Source organism: Hoplias malabaricus, chromosome 1 (assembly GCF_029633855.1).
Source record: "Hoplias malabaricus isolate fHopMal1 chromosome 1, fHopMal1.hap1, whole genome shotgun sequence".
NCBI classification, from domain to species: Eukaryota; Metazoa; Chordata; class Actinopteri; order Characiformes; family Erythrinidae; genus Hoplias; species Hoplias malabaricus.
Window position 1 is genome coordinate 77,672,451 of NC_089800.1, and position 27,558 is coordinate 77,700,008.

The 27,558-nt window shown below is 40.7% G+C and overlaps 1 protein-coding gene across 5 annotated transcripts in view; it reads right to left on the minus strand.

Annotated features, from left to right (window-relative positions):
• Positions 1 to 27,558, minus strand: part of ldah (lipid droplet associated hydrolase) — a 69,710-nt gene that overhangs the window by 26,740 nt on the left and 15,412 nt on the right. For all 5 annotated transcript variants that reach the window (XR_010804460.1, XM_066684258.1, XM_066684287.1 and 2 more), the window contains 2 exons: positions 18,793 to 18,927; positions 8,480 to 8,649 (listed from right to left, as the gene is read on the minus strand). Coding sequence is in view for 4 of the 5 variants with exons in the window: in XM_066684258.1 (XP_066540355.1) it covers positions 8,480 to 8,649; positions 18,793 to 18,927 (305 nt within the window). In the remaining variant the exon portion in view is untranslated. The remainder of the gene's footprint in view (positions 1 to 8,479; positions 8,650 to 18,792; positions 18,928 to 27,558) is intronic.

Here is a 27,558-nt window from a genome sequence, read left to right on the forward strand (position 1 = left end):
CAGTCACACACAGCACTGGACCCAGGTTTATTTGAGAGTGCAAAGATTAGGTTAAACAGAACCAAACAAACACAAGGAACACTGAGAAAATAGAAGAGAACGGAGAAGAAAGAACCAAGCGAAAACAGCTAAAAAAACAGAGCTTCTGCTCCTCGCTTCTCACTGCTGTTTCCCTGGGGTGGGGGTGAACAGCGAGCGGCTCATTATCATTTAAAGGAACAGGCGCTGAAACCGGCGTTTAGAAAAGGGGTAAATGCTGCTGCTGTGTTTGATCCAGACTTGACTCTTCAAATACTTTAATTTACCCTAAACAACAGTCACAGAGACAAAAAACAAATAGATACAAGGAACAAAACACTCTTTTTAAGTAAAACCCTCCCCTTCTCATATTCCTACACATTCACTATAAAACCTCCGCCATCATCTGATCTGAGATGGTGGAGAGAGAGAGAGAGAGAGAGAGAGAGAAAGAAGAGAGAGAGGAGAGAGAGAGAGAGAGAGAAAGAGAGATGTAAAGTGTGTGTGAAGAACAGGTGATCTTTGATGTGTAAAGTAGTGGTCTTGATGAGAAGCAGCTCCTCTTCCTGCAGGACACAGGAATGTGCAGAAGAACACAAAGGAATCTGATAGAACTCTGGGAGGGGCTCTTTAATCAGTCAGACACAGAGACAGTTTCTTTCTTTCTCTCTCTCTCTCTCTCTCTCTCTCTCTCTCCCTGACTACACACTCACACCGCAGAGTCCTATTTCTGGTCTCACTGCACTCAGACAGGCCACTGAACTTTCTGCACTGAACTTTCAGCATCTGGAGCAAAAGAGGTGAAATAAGTTTAGATGTCACAGGCTGATTTCCACTGACCTGAGGGATGAATGTGACAGTGCAGGAATGTTAATGGTGTACAGATCTACTGCAGCGCTGGCTGGATGCAGCATACTTTGATCTGGGCCATACCTCTCTGCTGATACATTTCAGAGGTCAGTCTCTCTGGTAGATGCAGGCTTACAGCTCACAGAGAAAAAACGTTAAGCCTATCTTCCTCATACAGTTTCATTATCTTCATAATATTTAAAAATAGAGCAAAAATGTACATTTCCAGTTTTCTGATTTGGGCTCCCGTAATACAAAACACACCTTTTCAATGTGTAAACATCCTTATTAAATACTGTGTATTAAACAACCTGTTTAAATTATCCCAGTTGTTCAGGACTGTGTATTAATAACTGGCAGCCATTTAAAATAAAAACAGCACGTGATTAGAACAGCTTCTTTTATATATATATATATATATATATATATATTTTTTTTTTTATCTCATAGGCACCTCAAAATATCAGTATCAATATTTTTCCTGTTACAGTTTGACCTTAAATTTTTATTATATTTTAATTATTGCATTGTTTATGTTTATATATTTTAGATTTTTTGTAATGAAATAATGTATAACACTTTGTGCTGCATTTATGTATTAAATGTGCTATATAAATAAAGATTATTATCCATCCACCCATTATCTGTTACCTTTATCCAGTTCAGGGTCACAGTGGGTCCAGAGCCTACCTGGAATCATTGGGTGCAAGGTGGGAATACACCCTGGAGGGGGCGCCAGTCCTTCACAGGGCAACACACACTCACAGATTCACACCTACGGACAGTTCTGAGTCGCCAATCCACCTACCAACGTGTGTTTTTGGATTGTGGGAGGAAAACGGAGCACCCGGAGGAAACCCACGCGGACACAGGGAGAACACACCAAACTTCTCACAGACAGTCACCCGGAGGAAACCAACGCAGACACAGGGAGAACACAACACACTCCTCACAGACAGTCACCCGGAGGAAACCCCACGCAGACACAGGGAGAACACACCACACTCCTTACAGACAATCACCCGGAAGAAACCCACGCAGACACAAGGAGAACACACCACACTCCTCACAGACAGTCACCTGGAGGAAACCCACGCAGACACAGGGAGATCACATCACACTCCTCACAGACAGTCACCTGGAGGAAACCCACGCAGACACGGGGAGAACACACCAAACTCCTCACAGAGGAAACCCACGCAGACACAGGGAGAACACACCAAACTCCTCACAGACAGTCAGTGGAGCTGTGTGACTGCGACACTACCTGCTGCGACACTGTGCCGCCATAAAGATTATTCTCTTTACTATTATTATTATACGTCAGCCTCCTTATCTCAAGTTATTAAAATGGCAGTTTTACATTTCATTAACCTCTATTTTATTTTTGTCTATCTCTGGATTTGACATAATATCAATGATAATCATTTTTTGATTTCATTTAGGATCTACTATCTAATATTTCATTAACGAGTCTCAAAGCATTTAATAAAAGTCGGTCGGTCCATCGGCTCTTTAAGCGGACGACAAACCCTTTCGGTCCATTTCAGAAGGACTTCAGGAATATTGACGTTTGTCTTGTTTTCACATAAAGGCTCAGTGACTTGCACGTCTCAGCCAATCAGCAGTCGTTTGTGACCAAAACTGGGGTGGTTTGGAAGACCTTTAAAACACTTATTTGTCCACTTGTACTGCATCAGCATCTCACACATTCTCACACGCTGCCAACTGAGAAGAAAACCCTGTTTGGGAGTAATCACGGGATGTGGCAGTTTGCAAGATTGGTCATTCTTACTCTCCAATGTGCTTAAGGCCTGGACAGTCTGCACTATTGAAAGAGTTTAAGCATATGGGCTTTTAAAACCTGGAACGTTTTGGGGCTGTAATATGAGCCGGCGCTTCATGCTGTAATGTTTATGCTTGCATTTGGCAAACTCTGCGACTGTAATGATGTTTTATTTGAGTGAATTATGAAATATAACCAGTACTTGTGGACATCACCCTTGTCTACTTGACCCTTCAGTCCCTAAACGGGGGCCCACCCAATGTGCTGTGATCCAGACAGACACAGATACACACACATGCGCATATAAAGACACACACACACACATAAAGACACATTTTTGTGCCTGAGGAAGTTTGTGGCTGTGCCATCGTTCCACTGAGGAGAATGACAGGACTTGTCAAGAGCTCTTCCCTTTGAAACTCTGAAGATTTCCTTCACATGTCCCAGATAATGAGTCTATTTAAACATCTGATAAAGTCATTCAGATCACCCAGTCTTTTGTTTAACACATATTTCATAGCACCAATGGTTAAAGACGTCTTCAACATCAGCTGAAGGTCCAAGTCAACACCAGGATTTCTCCAGCCTCATAAAACTGCTGGCTATAATGATCTTTGGTTTCCAGTACTTTGCCTGTCTACATCCTGATTTTCCTCAGTGCCGAGACTTTAGAAGTATGCCAATCAAACACAACAGGTGCTAAAAATATACGAACAAGGGTATTGAGTAAAAGCGAATCAAACCAAAATAGAGACGAAAGAGAACTGAGCAAAAGCGGCTAAAAAACAGAGCTTCTGCTCTTCATTGCTGTGCACTTGGGATTGGGGTGAACACCAAGAGGCTCATGATCATTTAAAGAACATCTCTGAAACGGGCCATTCTGAACAGGGCTGATTAGACATGGAGAGAACGCTGCTGCGGTTCTTTGATCCTTGTGGTATTTTGACCAAAGCATGTACAAATGTTTAATTGAGACGGTGTTCACCTGACTTTCTAAATTCACACACTGTAACCAGTCATACACTCACATCTCTGGACAATTTCTATAACAATCAAGGAATTCCTATTTAATTTAAGCACCTGATTACATTAACTGTTCTGTTGTAGTTGATGTTGTGGCAACTTTCTACTCAGCAATAGTTAACCATAAGAAAAGACAATGAAAGATTGCCCAACAAAGTAATATCTGCAGCATAATAGAAATGATCAAAAATGAGTAGGAAAATACACCAAGAGTAAGAAGTAGCGGTTGGCCGACCGTCAAGAATGGCATCGGAAGTAATGAATAAAACGTTTAAGAGAAACAATACAAGGGCAAATGAAAATGAATGGCTTAAGTAAAGCAAAGCGAATGCACATCTCAGTTCATGGCCCTTGAATGGAATAATCTGTCATTCACTGACAGTGAGGACGGAATGGCCGCTACAGTCAGGAACATGGAACACATTTCTCATGCTGTTTCCTCTGTTGGCACAGTCTCAGGCAGGAGTAGAGGCCAGAAAAAGGCCAGTCGAACTCAGCGTGGCCGACTGTCACCGAGGCACGTCTGCACTGTTGTTTTAGATTGTTCATTAGACAGTCCAGATTGTTCATGTAGTCTAAACATTCACCTCAGAATGGGCAGCACCCCCAACAAACATTATTTCCCAGCATACTCCTGAAGAGGATGGTCTCTCCTGAGTAGACCTCATTGGTTAAGATCTGCACAAATTTACATTTGAAAACAAGACCCAGCAGACAACAAACAAAAGATGGTTCAACAGGACTGATTCACTACGGACAAAAAGTTTGAAGGCAATGCCACCTTTGTAAATATTAAACATGGGATTCAGACATGATCGACACATATAATTTAGGAATATTCAGATAATGTTCATGATTGTCCACCTGCAGATGCAGAGGTTTAGCCAAGAAATATTTGAAGTCCCAGTTTTGCTTCTTTAAAGTAACTCTAGGTAATATTTCAACTTTAAAATTACAGCTTCAAAATTACTGTGATGCTATATTGTAAAAGTGTGAAAAATGCCTTTGTTGTTACTATTCTGGGCTCAGCACTGCAGAAACTGCAATATAAACATTTTGGAGGAGGGTAGGAAACCACCCACACCCCCCTCACTGGTCCCATTTGATTTCAGAACAGTGCTGTAAAGGTGAATTTAACTCTACAACCGTTGGGGGCACCCAGGAGGAAAAATACAAAATCGAATCTATTGTTCCTTTAATTTGGAGCTGTTGCTACAAGGCTAACAAACACTGGAAGTGAACAGTCACCAAATGATTCAGTCTTTCATTCATTGCCTGTAACTGCTTATCCAGATCAGGCTTGTGCTGGGTCCGGAGCCTACCCGGGAATCACTGGGTGCAAGGTGGGAACACATCCTTGAGGGGACGTCACAAAATTAGCCTTTGTAAAAACATGTTCTTAGATTTGAACATCTGCGAATAAGCTGCAGAAATATAGACATTTTTTTAAAATAATATGTTTGTGAAACATATTTAGGCTAACATTAGATAATCATATGCATAACTTTCAGATCCTGGTATAATTCCACTTTCTGCTGAAGGCTGCATCGCAGGGCTGTTGTTGCAAATAACTTGCACAGAATGATACAAAATTGTATTATTCACATCAATCTAAAACAGCAGTTACATTTATTACCTATCCATGGGTTGCAGCCTGGTGATACTTATTTGCCATCAGCGTCGTATTGGGGACCTGATTTCTGGTTTCAGAGCGCAGCCCTAATGTAAATTGATGGGAAAGATGGATACATTTATCTCATACAAAGCTCCTCTCCCTGCGCTGGAGAGGGTCTCACAACACTCAGAAACACAGATGCTCACTGCCTTCTTGCATCATATTTAGTCAGCTATAATGTTCACGTTTCCCAGTCAGATTAGTGTCTAATTACTGTCTGGGTGAGGTATTATTTGTTTTATGATCTGTGATGTGTAATACGTAGGGGGTATGGCACTATCTGTGATGCAGACATAGTTCTTCTATTGAGTGACACAAACAAACAGAGCTCTGTTTAAAAACATGACTCAGAGTTGAGTAATGAATAGGTACCCATTATGGCAGCTAATATACACGGTGAAGTCAGCTGCAACGCCTGGATACTATTATTTCAACCAGTTTGCTTTGACAAAAATAGTTAGTCATATTTTTATCAAAACTAAATATACTTACTAACAAATTGAATCCTCAAAATGTATCCATAATCAGCATCACAGACTCCACTCATCATTGTAGCCCTAAAAAAGTTTCGATTCTTTACTTTTGGACTGTACTATACTTCACAGGCCACTTCTCCATACCTCAGAGCAAATAAAAACTCAGCATCCAGCATATCATTAGATGCAGTCATTTGGAGTCACCGACCATGAGCCAGACATGACACTGTAAGGGTGCAGCGGCCTTATATCACACCGCTCCTGGTCAGAAGCTGAATTCTGCCAGCTTTCCCTTTATGAAAAAAAGAGCATCACCTCACTAAGGGCCCTTTGCTCCAACCCAAATATGTGGAGCCCAAGGGAACAGGAGTTTCTGATTATCACACATCATACATAATCACCATGCTGGCTTCTTGGCAGCCTGCAATCTATGGCAGTAAAGGAAATCTGCTTGTGTGTGTATGTGTGTGTATTTTGCTGCCTGAGACATGTCATACTAGCTCAATAAGCCTCCATAACCTTCCCCAGAACATACAAAGGACTATGGTCCACAAAAGAATAGCCAGGTTTTATTCGCAAATGATAAAGTTAAGGGGGTCAGGATTTGGAGGACTAAGGCTTCCAAAGGACATGAACGTAATGTATCAAATGTAAACTATATCTGATGCTTGGAGAATGATGAGGATAATAACGATATCTGTATGAGATGTTGGAAAAGTCTCAGCTGAATATTTCCACGTTGATAATTATGATGAAGCCCTTCATCGATGTGATGAAGAAAAGCATTTCTTTAACGGGAAAATGAGGGACTGTTACAGATGGGGAGTTACTAAATAAGGCAAGGGAGGGAAAACTGAGGGGAAAAAAAAGAACTGGAGAGTACAAATCTGAAAATAAAAATGATGAAGAGCACATCTTAGTAGCAGGGGAACCCCAGAGGGAGAAAAAAAAATCAAGGTTCTTTTCCACGTTATTTAATCTCCTGACCTTTTGCACAGCAGGCACAGGGGAACAAAACTGTCTTATTATCCCACTTGGCGTCTCAGGGCACTGCTAAACTGTAGATATTCCTAGGTTTCGCTGAATGCTCAGCCGCGCCAGACTCACATGTCACCGAGGTGGTCTATGGAGATTGTGAAGACTGAGAAACTCAAGTAGTTCTAGTCATTATTTACAAGTTTTAATATAGTGAAGCAGGCGGGATCGGCAGACAACAGCCTCTGGACGTGCTTGTGTGTCACAGCAAGAACAACTCATTACTCAACCCTCAACTTGTCCTGGCTCATTCTTCTCAAGAAGAGGAATTTAATCCGTGTAATCATGGGAAATACAGGCTGGCTTAGAGGCGAGGTTTTACCTGTTTTATTTATCTTGTTTACAAATGTCAGATTGTATATAACATGATATTATTTACTGATGTACATGGATATAAGTTAAACACAACGCAGGGGATAGGGACTACGTGACCCTCTGATCTGGAAAATCTGTTTAAAAAGATACATCAGGTAATATTGTTAATAATAGTATGGGTTTTAGGGGGAGTGCAACCCTCAGTGTGGAAAGTCTTTTTAAAATACATCTCAGTTACATAACACAATGGGGGTTATAGACTCAACACCACACTATCTGGTATCTCCATTTTTGTTGAGTTTTAGTACTACAAGATGTGTTTAAATTTCACAATGACTGAGTCAGTAGAAATGCTCGAAAATGACTTGAAATTAAATATTATTACTTATATTATTATTGATTTTTATTCTTTTGTACACTGCTTCCAGCTCTGCCGGATGTATATACTAACTATTGGTTAAGCAAAACTATAACAATCTAACAAATCTACCCAAACTTCTGCTTGTAACTAATTTATATTGCGATATCTACCTTAAACAAGTGGCGATATAGAAGTGATGGAGGCCCATTCATACTTTCTTCATGTAAATAAAAGTATATATATGGCATCCCAGTAAACAAGGAACGTCCCTGGACGTTCAAAATAGGTCTAAAAGTAATCTGTCCGTCAAGGACATATTTTAAACGTCAATGGACGTCCAAAATCCATCTTAATAAGTTAGTTAAGTGGTGACCAATCGATAAAGTCAGTGGACGTCCAAAACGCGTTTTATACAAGTAATTTATTTCGGGACCAATTAATAATCTGGCCGGCTCCCTGTGGCCCGTACATATCCGTAATCTTTCAGAGAGCGTGCACAAATATGGACAAAATCAATGCAGAATATGAACAGAAGTCTTGAGCATTGGGGTATGACTACATGCAACTACAACAAATACATTCGTTTACAGGAACTGTTTGGCAAGACAACAATATTTGTTGTCAGATTCTGCTTTATTAGCTTTTAACTTGGAGGCTAGTGCAGCAGTCTTAAAGCCTCCATTTTGTTTCGATTTTTGTAAATTATATGATAAAGGCATGCAGCTTACACAAGGCTACCTGGCATGTTATAAACTGCAATTCCATTAGTCTTGAAGCTCCAGGTCACAATTAAAAAAGCCAAGTTCAGATACCAAATACGTCTTGGCTGATTGAATGTATTTGGGGTAAAGGTTTGTGTAAAAACTGATTGTGCTCCAAACTATTCCTTGGCTGGGTTTCTGTAGTGCATTCTGTTTTTTTCCCCTCCACCTTTCTGTTACCTTTAACTCTGGGTCTCTCTTCATAATCTCCAGAATGATGTAGCAGCCAATAGAGTGACCAACCAGGACCAGGTGTGTGTCTCGAGGCACATGCTCAGAGAGGAAGCCCAGCTTGTGTTCTATCTGACCGTTGAGGCCAAACACATCCTTCGCCTCCATCGCTGCTGCATCTATAAGTACAAAACGGGAAAATGGGATAAGCACGTTTTTAAAGAGAGGCCGGTCCAGGTTTTCAAGCCAATGTATATCATCAAGATCAGCGTCAACATTAAATATGACATTATTAGTGTGCTTTCTGATCACAGGCCTCTGATTACAGCTGAAATTATGAGCAATAAAAGAAGGAATGATCCGAAAGGCACTTGAAATTGGCAGCTTTTCCATGTGAGAAGTTTTCTTTCAACATCTTGATCTTGTTCTTCATTATTTCTTTGGAGAGGTAAAATTACACCCTATTGAACAATTCCGGTAACTTGAGATCCTGAACAATGCTTGGCAGACTTTGATATTAACTTCATCCAAGGAGCACTGAACGTAGCAGAGTTAACTTGAGAAAGACACGCTGTGGGACTACGGATGAGTGCAGAAAAAAAAGAAGAAGGGAAGAGTGAGCAAAAGGGGGGAGAGCAAGACAGACAGAGAGATGAGAAGGAAGGAAGTGGGAGCACAGAGGGGCAGAGCTACACTATTTATCAGTGAAGTGAATTATGATTGAAGCCCATTTAATAATGAGAGACAGAGGGAGAGATGAGAGGCACAAGGGAGAGAGAAATAACTCATAATAGCTTAAGGACATAAAAAGATTCAATGCTCTGAGACATCACAGAATATATGGTTACTGCAGTCTTCTGCATCTGTCTCTTCTGGCTGTTGTATTCTGATATCCCTCCAGACAGAAAGAGCAGAAACAAAAGAACAGCTGTTATCTTATTCACTATTAAGGGATAATGAGCTTTATCTATTATTATATGTAAGTTATAGGTAATATTCTCCCATTTTGCTTGTAAACCACATCAGTTTTTCACATCAGCAAAATAGCTTCCTCAGTCACTACTGAAGTCAATAACTGTCCCAGGACACAGTCTGCGATAAGTGCTTGTGTACTTTCACAAAGTTACATCCCATATTTCTTCAGAGATGAAGAGTATTAGGAGCATGCTAGCTTCGACTTGGCGGGGGAGGCTTGAGAGTAGATGCTTTGTAGCTTAGGGAATTTACATTTAGTCACAATGACTTTGTGGAAGCATTGTATAGACTGGGCATCACCAAATGGAGGACCTTGTTCAGGACCTGGAGTGATGGTTCTATCTGGATGAGTGATCATTATGTAATAAATGAATTGCTGATTCACAACGTATTGCATATTTTCAATAGGAGACAAATTTGGACGCAGGCAGGTCAGTCAAGCGCACACATTGTGTCTACGTAGCCATGCTGGGAAAAGGCGTCGTCTTGATACGTCTCTACAAAACACCAAATATAAACATCCGTATCAATGTTACCTTCACATCTTTGCAGGTCACAAAAGCTGTGGGCACTGATGACCCCTCACTGACATCACAGATACTTGTTTTCGCTCTTTTTGTTGGTAATAGTCTGAATGGATGATCAGTTTTTCCCAAAATACAAGCTGAAACTTGGACATATTTCCACTGTCTTTCGTTCCATCTCAGATCACTTTGAGCCTGGAGAACTCACCTGCATTTCTGCACAAAACTAATATATGGCTTTCTCTTTGCATAATACAGTTCCTGGTTGAATTTCTTGATGCAGCAGTGGACTGTATTAAGTGACAGTCGTTTTCCAAATTACCCCCCAAGCCCATGTGGCTATGTTCATCATGTGGCATGATGGTTTCTCAAGCATTGGCCCCTCGGGGCTCAAAGGTCATGCACATTCAGCAGCACTTTCTGCCCTTGGTCCTTTCACACCAAGATAACCCCTGTCTCCCTGAATCCTTTCTTGATATTATGAACTGTAGAAGGCAGGAGACATATATTATTTGCAATCTTGTATTTAAAAACAGCCTATATTTGCTTTCAAAAACTCTTTTTTATATATATATTTATATTCACCTGTTTATAGTGGAATGCTTCACAGCATTTTAAACTTTTCAGTCTTAAGCCTTTCAGCCTTTTTTGGAGCATGTTGCAGGTATCAGGTTTTATATCTATTCATATTTACAAAATAAAATCCACTTGTTCAGTGAAAACATTGGAAATCTTGTCTTGGTACATGTGTTTGTTAAATACATTCAAATTAAGTTCAAGAGAAACTTCTGATAAGTTTGTAATTCTACAAAAAAATGAATTCATAAAGTTCCTGTAGGTACATGAACCTTTACAGTGTTGTGCATGTTACGCCAAGGAAAACTAGATAAAGAGGCTGATTGACCTTCAAGACGCAAAGGAATCACAGAGATAAAAAGAACCTGATGAAAGGAAGGATACAAAGAGTTCAGAACATTAAATCATTTTTATCACATCAAATACCAGTCCATAAGAGAGACTGATAAGACAGAGAGGAGGAAGTCTTTCTAAAAGAGGGGAAAGAGGCCAGCGAGTGTCTGCACATAGGTTTCAAACACAGCTCCCTGCATGCATTTCCCACTTCATACCAGTCATTTGTAAATGCTGCTGAAATGAGGGACAAAAAGTTTAATCTCTGGCTGGGGATGTTGTTTCACAGTGTGTGTGTTGGTAGGCTCCAGATGACACACAAATGTTTGTAAACAAGCACTGAACTAGTATGTTTTTCATAATATGCTCCTTTTCAAACTGTTTCCTGACCAACAGTCTTGAGCATCAAGTCGTAGCTTACTAACACATGTCAGAAACCTTCAGAAACTGCAGCAATTCAGTAAAAGTAGTGGAAAATAGCTTTTCTCTGTTTGTGTATTGGTCTTCCAAATTCACCTTCTTTCTGATCTTTGTGATCATTTTATTCTCCTCTGGGATATTTTACTATTTGTATAAAAATACCCAGTCCAAAATATTTGTTTTTAGCCCAGGCCTTCTAACAGGAGCTATTTTCACTTCTGAAAGTGTGCCCAAGATCAAACAGTGGAGTTTAAAGGCAGAAGGCAGTGACCTGTGCGTGGTCTGACATTTAGCTCTCCCCAAGCCCTCTTTTACCCCTCATTTCCGACTTTCCAAATCCGATTCCGAATTTTTTTCCAGAAGTTCACAGCCGTGGTTGTATATGCAGGGGCTGTCGTTGTTTATCTAACAGTACAGAGAGGGCAGTGTGAGCACAGACACCAAATACAGTCAACTTCACACACTTAGTAGTCTCTCTATATACTCCCCCATAAAACCTCAGGAAGTTGAACCAATTGCCTGAATATCATGGTTATGGTATTGTACTGAAGAGCTGTTGGACAATTGCCCTAAGGGCTGATGCTGTGCTTGATGATTGGCATGTAATCTTGAGTTTGTTTGCCAAGACACAACGCATAATAGCCTCAGTCATATCCATTAAATCAGAGAATACTGCAGAGAAATGCTAGATACTGACAAATCCTATTGTAACATTATGAAGGTTAGGTCCTGGAAGACCTTAAAAAAAAAAGACAAGGCTAAAACAGAAAGAGAACTGTCTTTTTAAGTTGTTTGGACAGGCTCACTGATCTAGTCTCTCTCCAATAGACCTGTTTAAAAAAGAGAAACTGCCAGTTTGTCCGATTTATCTTTGTGATGGTCTTTCATTAAGAATCCATTAGATGAGATCACGCCACTATGCCCATGTATAGTGTGCCAATTACAGGCCATTCTTGGTATAACTGGCTGAACATACTACCCGTAGCCTTAAAACAAGAGTACTTTGACATCCCCCTCAGGAGTTGCTCTTGAGAAATGTTGCTGTTTATTGTCCTCACCAACACTGAAATTAATTTATTATAATCATACTGAGGAGAAGGTGTAAAATATCCTTTGCAGTCCATTAGTGCTTCACATAGGGCACCCCACACAGAACCAGTCAGAGTTGGTGATTATGGTTTGATGGATTACATCACTTCTGCACATTCAGCCTCTAAACCCTTGCTGGCAGTGGATGAGATTCTAAGAAGGACCTCTGTAATGAAACATGTGATAGGGGGCGCACAAGCCAGCGACACGTTACAATATCCAAGCCACCCCAGAGCTCATAACCCCTTTCCACTGTGCTGAAACAATGGGAACTGCCCATTTCAGCACCACTGTTGTGGACCGAGGGCACACAAAGAGTAAGGAGGCAGGGCGGCCGGAACAGGCAAGGCCAGAGCCTCATGATGAGGCCAGCAGTGAGTTTTAAGGTTCCCCTATCTTAAATTGTGAAGAACAGAACTCGTTAACAATCTGCAGTCAACATTAACATTAAGCTCCACCTTAAACGTTTTAATGTTATATTTAAAAACTTTTTTCCCCTGTGAACTACAGAAGCTATTTGAAATATACCTGCCTTTTAAAAAGAAACCTTACTTTTTCTGTGCAGCAGATTTTTCCACAAAAAAAAAACAAAAAGATGAGGGTTATAAATTTATAATTACCTGTTACAAAAACCTAATTGTTTACCATTTAATCTCAGTTTATTGTTTGTTTAGGTCCATTATTTACTTGATTAAAACGTGCTGATTTGTGTATTAGTAGACTTTGAACTTTTCAGCTCATTTTAAAAATACTGTGACAATACTGATAACCGTTATTATTTTGCCCACGATAATCGTGATATTACATTTCTATATCGCTACATGCCTAATGTATGAAGTCACAAGCTAAGCTATCAGAGTACTTTTTTAAGTTAATCACACTCATAACCTCAACATTAGAGTCAACATGGGAACATAGCTGCTTCCCCGGGGCCCAATCGGCCTCCAGTGCCCCCAAATCCATGGCCAACGCTACAGTATTTTATTGCTTGGTTTGAATATAGTGACTTTAATTTTGATGTGGTCTGCTTGTGCATCGATATTTAGGGAATTATTCCTCACTGTTATGGTCAGATTAATGTGACGATTAATCCACGGTTCACATGCATCCCGAACTGTCCGTGATCTGTTACACCACTAATCAGTGCCTGGCCTCACTCATGTTCTCATGACCGCATGCCATTAAATCTTTACAGAAATTTCCCAATAACTAGTATAAAGCTTTCTAAGTAAGAGCAGTTCTTGAAGCAAACTGGCTGTACCTTTTGGTTTCAGGAAAAAATGTTGGACGAGCCCACAGAATTTTGGACTTTAAACCGTTTGGAAATGACGCTTCATTGACGCTTCAGCCGGACCTGTGTTGATGGGTAGGACAGGATAGCAAGCATTAAGCAATATATCCATCATTCAGGCATTACCCTGATCTTAAAGCACTGGACAATCTCAGGAGAGTTACAGTGATTAGATAAAATAATTGCGCCAAGACTGTTGTTTTTCTCTGATATGCAGTCAAACAAAATGGCAGATATCAATCAGCATGCATGTCTCCAATTAGCCTGACGCCAAAAAACCTGACCTGTTTATAAAGTTGAACCAAACCACTTGATACCATTTATTTTCCTGGCACCAGCCCTGCAAGAGTGTTACAAGAACGAAGGAAATTCCATTTTTTTGCCCACATGCTTTAGCAGTCTGGACACTAATGGTGGGCAATTTAGTCATATCAAAGTAGGGGCTTTTGAGCAGCAGCCCTCTAGACTCATTCTTACAAAACGAAAGAGGACGGTAGGTCTGCGTGGCAAGACTTGACCCAGGGCAGGGTTATTGACATTGGCAAGGACCAAAATGTTCCTGTTGTTTTTATTAACAGATATTTTTGCTGCAATCAAAAGCATCCATCACAAACTGCCAACCACAGGAACGCTTTTCTCCAGAGCGTGCTTCTCCCTCTACTTTCGTTTATGTTTCCGTAACAGAAGGATGTGATAGCGCTCAATATTTGCTGATACTACCCTCCCTCTCTGAGTGAGTGACGCTGTGAGAAGGGGGAAGATCTTATCAATGGCCCCTAAGTCTCTCCGTGACTGTAGTGGGTTGGCCGTTTCCCCAGACGAAGCGGAGGTTTCTGAGGGTTCCGAGTAGCCCTGCTGGCTGCTGACCTCTGACTGACCAAATGCTATTTGAACAGTAGTAAATCAATGGGCTGCATTCAGAGTCAATTCCTCAGAAATCCCTCTTTGCCTCGTCAGTTCTTTCACATGACATTTCCATCGCAGCAGGTTACAATAATGTATCCCAGTGATCAGGGGTTCATCTCTATCCTCACAAGGATATGTTGATTTTAAGAATGAATAAATCTCATCTGCTGCAACAGTATAATCAATACTCTGGTGAATTACTATTTTTAAGTATTCTAAATACACATATTTACACAGTAGCAAAATAAAGATGATACAAAGACTTTTATTTTAGATACAAACACTTAATTTATTATAACTATACACTCAACCAACAATTCTGTTTGATTCCCTAGGCTACATACAAACATATTGTGGTTGTGCAACTTATTTTTAGATTATAGCTTTAAGGCGGGAGAAGTGGCTTACTGATTAGTGCTACTCGTCTGCAATCTTTGGAGATCCTACAATGCAATTACATTAAGGGGAAATGTTGTACAACTTGTCCACAAGTGAACACAGTTCTGGGGTCTTTATGAAACGTCTGTGACCTGCTGTGGTCAAAACACCACAAGGATCACTAGACACAAGGTATCGGATGTTGGTATCAGAGCCTCACTTGTGATTACGAGTATGAGTAAATGACCGTAGCATCGGGCAAATACGCGATACAGGTATTGGTATTCATGCAGCTCTAACAATAACGATAATAAAATGTATCATAACAAAATAATTATACAGTTATCACTCGTTTTTCGCGGGGGATGCGTTCCAAGACCACCCATGAAAAACGAATTTCCGCAAAGTAGAGGAAAGATATATTTTTTAATGTATTTAACGAGTATTTGGACTTTTACAACCCACCCTTTGCATTAAATTTAATATAATATTTATTTAATAAAATATTTTGGCTATTCATCTTTCACGGTTTTCCTAGATTTTCCCTCAATATCCGCGATATAGCGGCCATAAGCCCCCTTGAAAAAACCCACGAAGTAGCGAATCTGTGAAAGATGAACCGCGAAGTAGCGAGGGATTACTGTATAACTTTTAAAACACACATGGTGACAGATTAGCATAAAAATATTGTAGCATTACAATGCATATTTACACCTCTAATTATCCCTAATTATACCCCTAATTAAATCACTCATTCGTCATTACTATTAATGAAATGAATTACCAAATAGACACAGTGCAGTAAAGCTATCAATATTTGTATTTTGAAATACTTTTATATCAGAAGTCTTGCAATCTGGTTTACGTATTTGAAACAGTAATATCATGCACTATATTTTTTAAACTGCATGTAAATAATGCTTTCACAGATCAGGGAATCAATGCACACTGCATCTCCCTGCATTACAACCAGGACTTCGACACGTCACTACAGGGATAGGGGAAAATTCGGATTGGGCCAAAATATCTTGGAAATCAATGTTTACTTTGATCAGTTACAACAAATTGAGGAGGCGGCATTTTAACTGTTTCCCACACAAGTGAGTCCCTACAGTACATAAAAAGTCCTTAACATATCGGAGCTGGTTGCAGCCTGATATCCTGTAAAAAGTCAGCAGTAAGTTATAACATACGCATCTACGTCCCAGGACAGGGGCATCTGTGAACCAAATGGCAGCACATGATGAGGGATGGATCATTGAAATGAACAAGACAATGGGCCCAAGGAAAAATGCTCCAGGCATGCTAGATACTAACCCGCTTAAGCCTCCTGTTGATGATAATCAGGAATGTCACTCAAACAGAGCGCTTAAGGAGAAGAAATATAACTTTTAATTAGAACTTCTCTTTTATCTGCACTGCGTTGGCAAACGTTTGCTGTTTGCAGTCATCTCTTGGCACGGGTGATTTCATCGGCAAGTCTGACTTTGTATCATATTCGCCAGTGATTGGGCGACATGATATGAACAGCAATGGATGTCATCATTTGCTGTTTGACCATTGCCAGATACTGCCTCTGCATCCAGGAATAAACTGGTTCACTGGACGTTCTCCATGTGTTCACAATAAGAAAAGGATCTGTTTCATGCTTTAGTTTGTAGCAGTGCTTAGGTTGTGTGCTAGTGCAGCCCAAGGAACAGTTCAGAGCATTTAGCAAGCCATCTTGAAAGCACTTTGCATGCTTAAGCTTCAAATCTATTTGTAGCAGACATCTGTTTGCTAATACGTTTTAATATATTAAAGAAATACTGTATTAGAATTGTGTTCTCCCCGTGTCTGCATGGGTGTCCTCCGGGTTCCCCCAGTTTCCTCCCACAGTCCAAAAACACATGTTGGTAGGTGCACTGGCGACTCAAGTGTCCCTAGGTGTGAGTGTGTGAGTGAATGTGTGTATGTGCCAGTGATTCCGGGTGGGCCGGGTGGACCCTGAACTGGATAAGTGGTTACAGACAATGAATGAATGAATATATTCAAATTACTGTCTGTTGTAATGAACTGTATAGACTTGGTGCAGTATTTTTTTTTCATACACTGACATTCTCTATTTTGTTCTTATTGAATGTAGTATATCACATCATCTCACATGTCTCACTTTTGGCACTTATGGCTTAGTTAAGGCAAGTGTTGCGTGGGCCAGATGTGGGCCAACTGTCATGACCAGGTTTTTTGGTTACAGCACATCTTGTGTACCACGTGTTGATTTGGTCCAGAATTGGTCCACGACACACCTGTCCTCTGGCCTGTAAAATGTGGGCCTATGTCTGAGTTGAGGCAGCCAGACATCCCCTATTCACCGCTGCCATTTAATGCCAAATGTGGGTCAAATATGAGCCAAGCATTGCTAGCTACCTGAGATTTTGGCTGCTTATGGACACCTTGATGAGGAGAGAAAGCCCCCCTCCCCAGATTAGGATTTTGTGTTCTGTTCATATGAGCAAAAAAGAGGAGATGCTCATCGTCATGTGATGCTTTTTATTTTATTGTATTTTAGTTTAGTGTGTAGCCTGTTAATAATCTACAAAATAAAAGGCCTGAATAAATGTGATACTTCTTTATACATATTTGATACTTGATCATTTTTTATACATATTTTGTAGTATTTTATGTATTGACAAGTTTGTTTTAGTTGCAGGATAGTGAGGTATGTTAAATGAACACTAGGTACGATGTGTGCCCTATGAGTGTAATTCCCTTTTACAGCACAGTCCTAATATTGGGGGAGGGGCTCTATTTTCCCTATTACAGCTCAGTGAAACATCACAATGATTTTGAAGCTGTGTTTTGTAGTGTAAATAAACTGCCTAGTGTTGCTTTAAAGGCTGCCCTGAATAAAAATAAATAACTGAAGGAAAAATGACCTATGAACGGCAGCACCAGAACACTATACAAATGCCGAGAACTTACCTTTAGAACAAATTTATGGTGCAAATTAAGTATAATTTATGTATGTGACCCATGCTGTCATAAATATATGTAAAATATGTCAACGTGTCCAAAGAGATTCTAACAAGATGTGAATGGCATTTTTGTTGCGGTCCTGTTTGTGGACCTGATATGGCTAGCCTCTACCTCCACTGTCCAATCCATCAAGTGAGCCAGTGGAAGTGCTGTTTTTGGAGATCCTAGCCATCTGTATGTGGTTTGGCTTATTACAGGTGGGCTTGGCTAATGTCTTTCCCACGTAGTGAGCTCAATAAAAACGTCCATGCTGCTTTATGGATGTACATGCTGGACTTTCAAATACTGGCACAGGCAAGAGTAGAGAAATGCGGCCGGGCCTGGTTGGCCAGCTCTGCCCACAATCCACATTCCACCTTACCGTGGGGTGGACATGGCAGAGGAGTCTCTTCCTATTCTTGGTGACTCTGCTGCACAATGCAAAGCAAGGACACCTGGGGCTCAGTGAGCTGGGCAGAAATGGCAACTGTACATAGTGTAATTTAGTGTGAGTGATATAAAAATCACTAAATAAATAACTAAACGGTAAATAAAAATTAACACCAACATACACTGATGATTTTGGACAACACTGGTCCGTATATGGACACAACAAACATTAAAACTGTTTAGATGTAGATATTTTCCTATGTATTCATGGGTTGTAAATCTGCTTGATACACCACAGCTTTCCATGGACAACTGCAGTCACACAGCCACTTGTCTGCTGCCACCTACTGACTTCATGGCAACAGTGGTCCTGACATCATATTAAAAAATGGATTTCCACACACTGTTACGCGAATGTTCACAAACTTTTGGAGCTCTCTTACCTTCAACCAAGTCCATTGTGTCTGGAGGTGTACAATGTCCAGCATGACTGACACTCCACACTGGGTATCGCCGGTTAAATGCCTGATACAGGGTCCACATGAAGGTTTTGTAAAATCCCACTACGCCTGGATTGCCTGAGGAAAGGACAGAAGAAACACTTTAAACACAGACTTTAGTGAAGTAGGGGCAGTGAGAATACACACACACACACACATACACACACACACACACACACACCAGAAAAGCAGGCAGTCATCCCAGGTCACGGGGCAAGTGTCTTACTCAAGGGCACATCAGCTGTAGATTTCTCCCACCCCCCCCAAATATCCTGCCAGTCGAGGAGACTGAAAAAACGACCCCAGTCCTAGGCCCAGATTCTAACTGTAAAAAGGACATGTTCTAGATGAGGAGAGATGCTAAAGGCCATTTATTAAATGATAACACAGTTACTCAGGCCATGACAAGACAGTGCATGTGGAAATGGTGGAGTATTGAAAAAGAAAACAACAAAGTCTAAGCAGCTTCTTTCCTTATTACTGTAGAGTGATCATTCTGGGTTCTAGAGCAGTGACATACTCCTGTCCATTTTACTGACACCAGCATGTCCTGCAGTGTCAGAGAACATAATTCACGATGCTTAAAGGTGCAACCTGTAGTATATTTACTGTACTAAATCATAATATTGCAAGGATGAGACTAAGGAAACACGTAAATTGAAGCACTGGTGTCTCTGACAGCGGTACTGCAGCCAATATATTCTCCTTTGAGGATTATCCATTCTGGAGCGACACTCTCTTTATGTTTGGGCCTGTGATCACTAGTGGCACATTTAAGGTGGAAATGGAAAGGCAAATAAAAAGCTTGTAAAAAAAAAAAACTTTCACTTGTTGCTTTTCATTAGCGTCAGTAAATATTTTAGTAAAATGATGTAAACTTTTCTGTGTAAACAGATTGGTTTATTCTTCTTAGCTACGTAGGTTGAACGCTCTTGGAATCTTCTAGTGCTCATTCATGTAGGTTCAGTGCGTCACGTCTGGTGTGGAGAAGGAGATGGGAAAGAAAATTATCCAGTGTTTTGAATTCAATTTCATTGAAACATATGTCTTGGATGCTACCACTGTCCATTTTCATGTTCAACATGCTAATACTCTGAAGAGTAAACCAGCATTTTATTAGGTTATATGTGTAATTACATTTTTCAGTAACAAGTCAACCTTTTATAAAAACTGCAATTCCAACTCCTTCAGGCAGGTACTGAGGGTTTTACATGGCTAATGGCCCAGAGAGGAAACCTCACTTTATAACAAAGGTAGAGTCCTGTTCCAGGTCTGATGACGTAGTGCTGCTGGCCTTAGCATAAGTGAGAGCAGACACGAAGACAGCGTCGCTGATAGCCAGCTGCTGCGGCTGCAGAACAATGAGCACAATGTCAGTGTCAGTATCAACAGGGCAGAGCCTCAAATTGTAGGTCTGGTTGATGCATTTATGTTAGTTACAAGTAGTGTTCAAAATGACAACTGTCATTTTATTCAACAAAACAATAATCTAAAAATGATGTCTTCATTTGCTACATTCACAGTCCCTAACATTGAAATAACCACCTTTAAATCATCTAAACCAAAATGCTCAAATATTTTTGGATACAGTATTTTCCCCAAGAACAGAATGAATTGATGTGCGTGCTTTTGCAGCACTTTTACCTGATGGAGCTCATAATAAATGCAGAGACCAACAAACATTTTGCTTGCTGTTTTCAAACTTAATTATTACTCTATTTTATTATTGAATATAATGACAATTGTCATTTTTAATACTACACATCAATTACCATAAAAATGACAACTATATGTTTCACAAGAAATGCTTTAAAACATATTTGTACAGCTAATATTTACATTTACTTCTTTTAGTCCCTGCTCACTTACGGTTCCAACCGAGCCGAGCAAGTACTACATTGTGACGCGTGAACGCTGCAGAGCGCTGATTGGCCAGGGAGACCTATCAAGGTTCAAATGCTCCTTGGGTCGGTAGCCAACGGAAATACACAACCGATATTGTTGTAGTTTTCAAAACCCGCAGTTCCTCTTAGAGAGGTGGTTTGCAACGTCACTGGCTTCCATTGTTTTGTTCGTATATGTTGTGGATGTTATATGTTGTTTTCTGTTGTTACGCAATGAGTGATCGAAGACGAATTTCCACAATTCAATAAATGGACAATACATTTATTATATTTTATTTGATGTGGGAACTGTGCTAGTGGAAAAGCAACCAGCTAAATATGAGTCGAGCTGGGCCGAGTCGATTACATGCAGTGGAAAAGCACCCAATAGGTGCCAAAAGGTAATGTGGCCATAGCCCCACCTCAGTCAATGTGACTTGGAGCTTGGTTTCGTGCTCTGCCTCCCAGGTGTAAACTACCTCTGTAAAGTCTCTACTGGGCTCACATCAAGTCAGCCATTTATGTAATTACTACACACTGCACAACAACCAATGTATAGTAAATCCTGATTTAATATCTCTACAAATGGTGTAAACCTTTTTTATTTACACGCAGTTGTTAATACTTAACATTGTTTACCAATGTTGTCATCCTAAAAAGTGTATTTTGATATCATTTATCACAATAAGGATTATATTCCATCATACTGATCACCTTTACCAACAAACGCAAGCCACATAAATCAAGCCAAATCCTGTAGTCCTGGACGAATCCTCTATGGACAGTGCAACACAGGCCAAGACGGGACATAGGCTAATGGTGAAGAGCTGTAGGAGGACTGGGCTAGTACTACACATTTGTTTTAATTCGCAACAGATTCAAGTTATGGGAGCTATCAGTGTCAGTTGAGGCTGTTTCAGACAGTCAACACGAAATTCTTTTCCTTTGAAGTAATAGGCTGAAGCAGGGGAGCAGCGTGTTGTGCGGTGGGTGCGTGTTCTCCAGCTGGTTTCAGGGTTTGAGAACATCTTAAAGCAAACAGAAACACTTTACAAGCAGTTTAATGACATTGAGGACAAAACACAAAACCTCTAAACGAGAGGCTGCGAAGGCAGGAGGAAACCAAGAGTCTGCGAGAAAACAGCCATGGCATGCAAGCAGTAGTCCTCGCTTAAATCCCCAACTACTGGAAGCTCCATGGTCACAGATTTGAGTCTTGCAACACTTACATGTCTTGTTTGATACTTTCGTTCAAATATCCGGAGTCATTAATCAGGAATTGGAGCGCAGATGCTGAAAGCACGTTGCACAATGTCATTATGCGTAGGCCTGCAAGGATATGTGTTTGAGGAAAAGTCTCTAAATCTAGATCGTGCTCGAGACAGCCCAGGAAAAAAAAAAAAAAAAAAACAAGGCGCTGCAAAGGAAATTTTTCATTAATGTCCCATGCCGAATGGATCCATGGAGAATGTGAATCACTCACCGAACTCTTGTTTTGTTTATATCCTCAAAGCTATTTTGCCTGTCTTTTTAATTTGTAAACTCATTAGTGTCACAGCTGACGGTCTTGACAAGAATAAGGCTGTACAAAGCCAACAGTAGTCAGATTGTAGCAGGGAAGGCACACATGGCTGTTTGAAACTGAAATATGTCACTCCAGACATTGCACATATGAACTGCTGATAACTTTAACAAAACTGTTGCAGTGTCCATGAAAATAAAAACTGCACTGTAAAAAAGGCGCTTAAACCTCGGCAAGGTCAGAGTGGATCGGGGCCTACTTGGAATCATAAGGTGCAAGAGAGGAACAGACCCTGGACAGAGCGTCAGTCCATCACGGGGCATCACACACTCACCCAATCACACACATACTCACACCTGTGGACAATGCCCAGTCACTCACACCTGGATAAAACAAGTCAGCTTTAGACGCACTGTAACAGTGAAGGCTATCCTTTAAAATTCTGGAACCGTTTTTAAGCTCAGTATCTTTGCATACATTGCATACATTTTTGGCAATCCACTCCACTACTGAAGCGCACCCTCTCTTCACTTTAGTGGTCCTCCTGTCCTCTCCCAATCCCTGGAGCTGACACTGACCAGGCTAAGATCATGTATTCTGATAGTGCTGTGGGGAGCAGGCAGGCAGCAAGGGCCAGCGGCAGCCCTGCTGAACCCTCCTCAACCTGATTAAATCCATTTGTATGTTTTCATTCATGCTGAGGACTTCCAAATCTCTACCAGATGGGCCCCCACATGCTCAAAGCCAGTGCTGCTCCAGGCCCGTGCTATTGGAAATGACAAGCCACCACAATAAAGTCCACTGGCTCGGTCACTTGCAAAGCCCAGGCGGAATCAAAGGACCCCCTCCCCCTCTCACAACAGGGCACTGTCCCATGTGCACCTACAGATCTCCTCTGTGTCTGTCTTTAGAGGGGTGGGCTGGAGGACCAAAGCAAAAAACAAAAATATGGGTTAGACGTAATTTCTGTAACTGATTCTTTCAATTATGTGCCTGACAGGTTCATTTTTCCTTGCAGATGTCACAGCAACACCGTCTACCTACAAGATTTCGCTGTTTAAGATGCAGCAGTTTCCTAAGCTTCCTGAGTGAGGGTGCAGTGTCCTGTCCAGGGTGTGTTCCTGGTTTGTGCCCGATGTCTCCAAGTAGGCCCTGTACCCACCAATGCTCTGATCAGTGGATACAGAAGATGAATGAATGAATAAATGAGAGGCATTCTTTAAACTATACAGTACAGCATGTTGTTTTTTGCTGACCCCAACCTTCTGTACTGAGGGCAGGATTTAGTATAAACCTGTTATATATAGGGCATCTGTGGCCTGAGGGTTAGAGAACCAGGCTTGGCACTGGAAGGTCACCAGTTCGACCCCAATGACCAGCAGGAGATAGGGGTTGAGTCAGTGAAGGATTAGCGCTTTCTCATCCCTCAACATTCACAGCTGAGGTGCCCTTGAGCAAAGCACCTAACAATGCAACTCCTCTCAGGACGCTGGGATGGCTGCCAGCTTTTTCAAATGTGTGTGCTCGCTGTCAATAGTGCACTAGTGTGTGTGTGTGTTCACTGCCACAGATGAGTTAAATGCAGTAGCAAGTTTTTTTTGTACTACTGTGCAATGACAAAAATACACATTTTATTTTATATTAGCAGTTTGGAAAATTCCATTTAAGTTTTATTATATGATATTTTATTTTCATATTTTAGTTCCAAAATGTGTGTGTGTGTGTATGTGTTTGATTTCTGATGCTGTGACAGTTCCAGCACTGTTTTATGTTACTTACACCTCTGACACCGAAGCTTTATTATCTTATTTGAGACCAAAAATATTGTCTCCTGTCATCTCCAAAACAATCCCTAGTGAACCTCATGCTGAAAGCAGCTGGCTGCACTGGACGCTTAGCTACCTGTGTTTATGTGAAAGTGCAAAGATGAGGTTAAACCAAGCTAAAAACATTAAAAAGGGTGAGAAATAAGAAAACTGAGTATGAACAGAGAAAACGAGAACGGAGAAGAAAGAGAACTAAGTGAAAATGGCTAAAACCACAGCTTCTGCTTCTCGCTCCTTACTGCTGTGCACTCGGGGTTGGAGTGAACAGTGAGTGGCTTGTTTTCATTTAAAGGAACAGGTGCTGAAACCTGCCATTCTGAACAGGGCTGTTTAGACGGCGGAGACTACTAAGGTGCTTGGATCTTGTGGTGTTTTGACAAGAGCATGCTGCAGCTAATATCTTCCCCTCTATTTCGGCTTGTGTGGAAACAGCTGGGCCACCTGCAGGTGAAACCTTGCAATCACAACACTCAGTGTAAAAGTCTCATACAACTGCAGTATGTGGTTTTTATGAGTTGTCCGAAAAAAAGGTACCGTAGAGGTACATTATTGGTCACCAAGGGGTACAAAACAGTGGTTTTAAAGTCCGGTTTTGTTCCATTAAGGTACATTAAATTGTCTTCTCAAGAAGAAGAGGTGAATATTTGAAATCTTATATTAGAGATCTGTGTTAAATTAAAGAAAATAAGTCCTGGAGATGAAATAGGGCTTATGAAATCAGCACAATTTTAAAAGCAATTATGCTCCCTAATTAAAGACACAATATGAATTTTAATACCACTACAAAAAGTAAACAAGTGAAACGAATGCATTTCAACATAAATGCTTATACTTTTTCCAACAATAAAAGATGCAATTTAGTTAAAAAAATTGTTTTGTTTACTGTTGTTTCTAACCCAGTACTCTACCCCTTTAAATTTCAGACGTATTGAAAGCTAGGGGAGCTTCACCCTGATTGGCTGTAGAGCGAGGCAACCTCCCTCAGATCCCTCCTGTATTTAAATGGGGGGCACCTAGTGAAAGAAATCTAAGTTTTGAAAACATGTTTATTGTCTTGATTAGTTATTAGTCTTAATATAGTTTGTTGAGATTGTGGCTGCCAAATAAAACCGTTTGAGTCATCTCTCGTACCCCCTTCTTAGTTACGCATCACCACAACTTGGCCACTGATTGGTCTACAGATTGCATCGACTTATCGTTGAAACGCTGCGAGCCTAAGCTACACGGGGATCATATTTTAATTGTTTTTTTTGTAGGTGTTATAAACCTTTTACCAATATTCTTTACACAAATTTGGTCTCGATTTGAAAGGAACAGCCTAAGGTAAGCGCTGGCATGCTTTCTTTGTGTGTGAGTCACTTCTGTGCTCTTCAGGTTTCATGACACAGTCGTTTTGTTTGGTCATTGGGCTCAAACGCAAAACATTTCCATATGTAACTTTTTTTTTGCAACCAGTCGCAACGGACCTACCGATGCCAGTCCGTGTGGTTGGTGTGGTTGTTTTAGCTTTCTCTGCTTATTAGCATGTAGACTTATTATGGTTGTGTGATCTGTGAAACCTTTGGTACCTCCAGTACCTCAGGATACAAGAACCGTATCATTTTACGAATTTTGGTATCGACTTGGTACCGAAGTATCGGTTTTTGTGACATCTCTAGTACCACCACAGTTCTTCTGAAAGTGTGTGTTTATGGGAGCACTGTGCTCCAGAACAGACCTGAGTAAAGCCCCCCAAGAAAACCCATCGTAAAGGGGGAGTAGCATGAATGTAAACCCTTGAAAAAAAAGATAAGACATAAGAAGCATGAGCTGTCCTCTCGTCTCCCCCGTGTTATCATTTCCCTCTTTCTTGTGGGTTCATAAATTCAGAGCTGTTTCGCTGGAACATTAAACAGATACTCCTGTCTGCTGTCTCTGACCCCGAGGCTGCCTGCACTACCACACCACTGACGTAGCCCTGCAGGTGCACAGCCAGCTCTCTGTCACACTTACTTTCCAGCACACACACGCAAAGTGAGCACTGAATCAACTGATACGGGTGAACTGAACGGCGATGTGGAGGTTATAACCCTGTATTCACCAGGTGAACATAAACCGCACTCATCTGAGTGATACCTACCGCCATTGACGGCGCAGACAGTAAAGCGGACTCGCAGGCACGACTTCGACTTATGAAAGAAATCCACCTTTCAAACGTCGAGGGCCCAGCAGGTGCTGGAATCCTTTCCCGCAGACAGTGTGTGCAGTCCTCTTTAATGAATTGCCTCTTAACATGCCACAAAGCCTATCCATCTTGAGGAAGGAGGAGAACAAGTGAAAATGCTTTATTGACCCTGGCAAATGCTTCGACAAGCGTCACGATGGCCAGATCTTAGATAGACTATTTTCCCTCAAGGCTCTTCTCTGAGATTCATGGAGCTGTGGGGTTCCAGGATAAGTCAAGGCCACAAGAGATTTTTTTCTGAAGTGGCTTTGCATCTCTTTAGAGCTTGGACGGTGGATGAAGTGGACCTACGTCAAGATACAAATACAGTCATGTCCGATAACATATGTGATTATGTTTCTCTCACCAGAACCTAAATACATATTTCGTCTCAACCTGTGTTTGAAAAGTAGACCATTCAAGGTTTCTGGGTATGTGTTTATTATATTTCTAGGAGAAAAACCTGTTATTTAAGTGTTTTGGAAATGTTTTATCTCACCCACGGGAGCGCCATATACTGAAACCTGAAAGCGCTGAGAGCCGCTGATTTAAGGGTAGTGACTTCAGCACAGCACTCCCTATCCTTACCAAAACAAACATGGTGCTAGGATAAGACAGTCACAGCAATCAAATGACCAGTTCTCAGTGCTTCTAGTGATTTTTTTTTATTCATTTCAGAAAATCATATAAGAAATGTATGCAGTATTTTGCATTGTCCGTGCTTCAGAAATAAAAACGGAATGTCTATATTTGATAATTTAATGTTGTGAAGCTAAACTGGAAATTCTATTTTTGTTGAAGGGGATGACACATTTTTTTTTGCTCAACTGTTTCAATTTATACAGAAAAATAGTGTGGAGTTTGCGCTGTTTATACATTTCAAAAATAAAAAGATAATTATGATAATGATTATCTCATTATCATTCATATTTTGTTTCAAATATGATGATAAATTTGAATCTCGGATCCAGAACTTTGAACTGAAAAGACTCGTGAGCAGAGCACATGGTTACACCTCTATAATACTAATAAAACCAAAGTAAATAGTTTCAAAAGCCAAACTCCTTCTGAACTGAACAAAAATGACCTGGCTTCAACACTGAATCATTATTAGACTAGTTTTTAGTTTCTCTCTAAAAGCTATTCCCCATCAGTCATCCCTTCTATCGGGTCTCTTTAAGGCAAGAGGTAAAAAGGTTACTGGGATCCGAGGATGGACTGGCAATCAAATATAACCTCCGGTAACATTCTGCCTGAAATCTCAGCAATGCATGA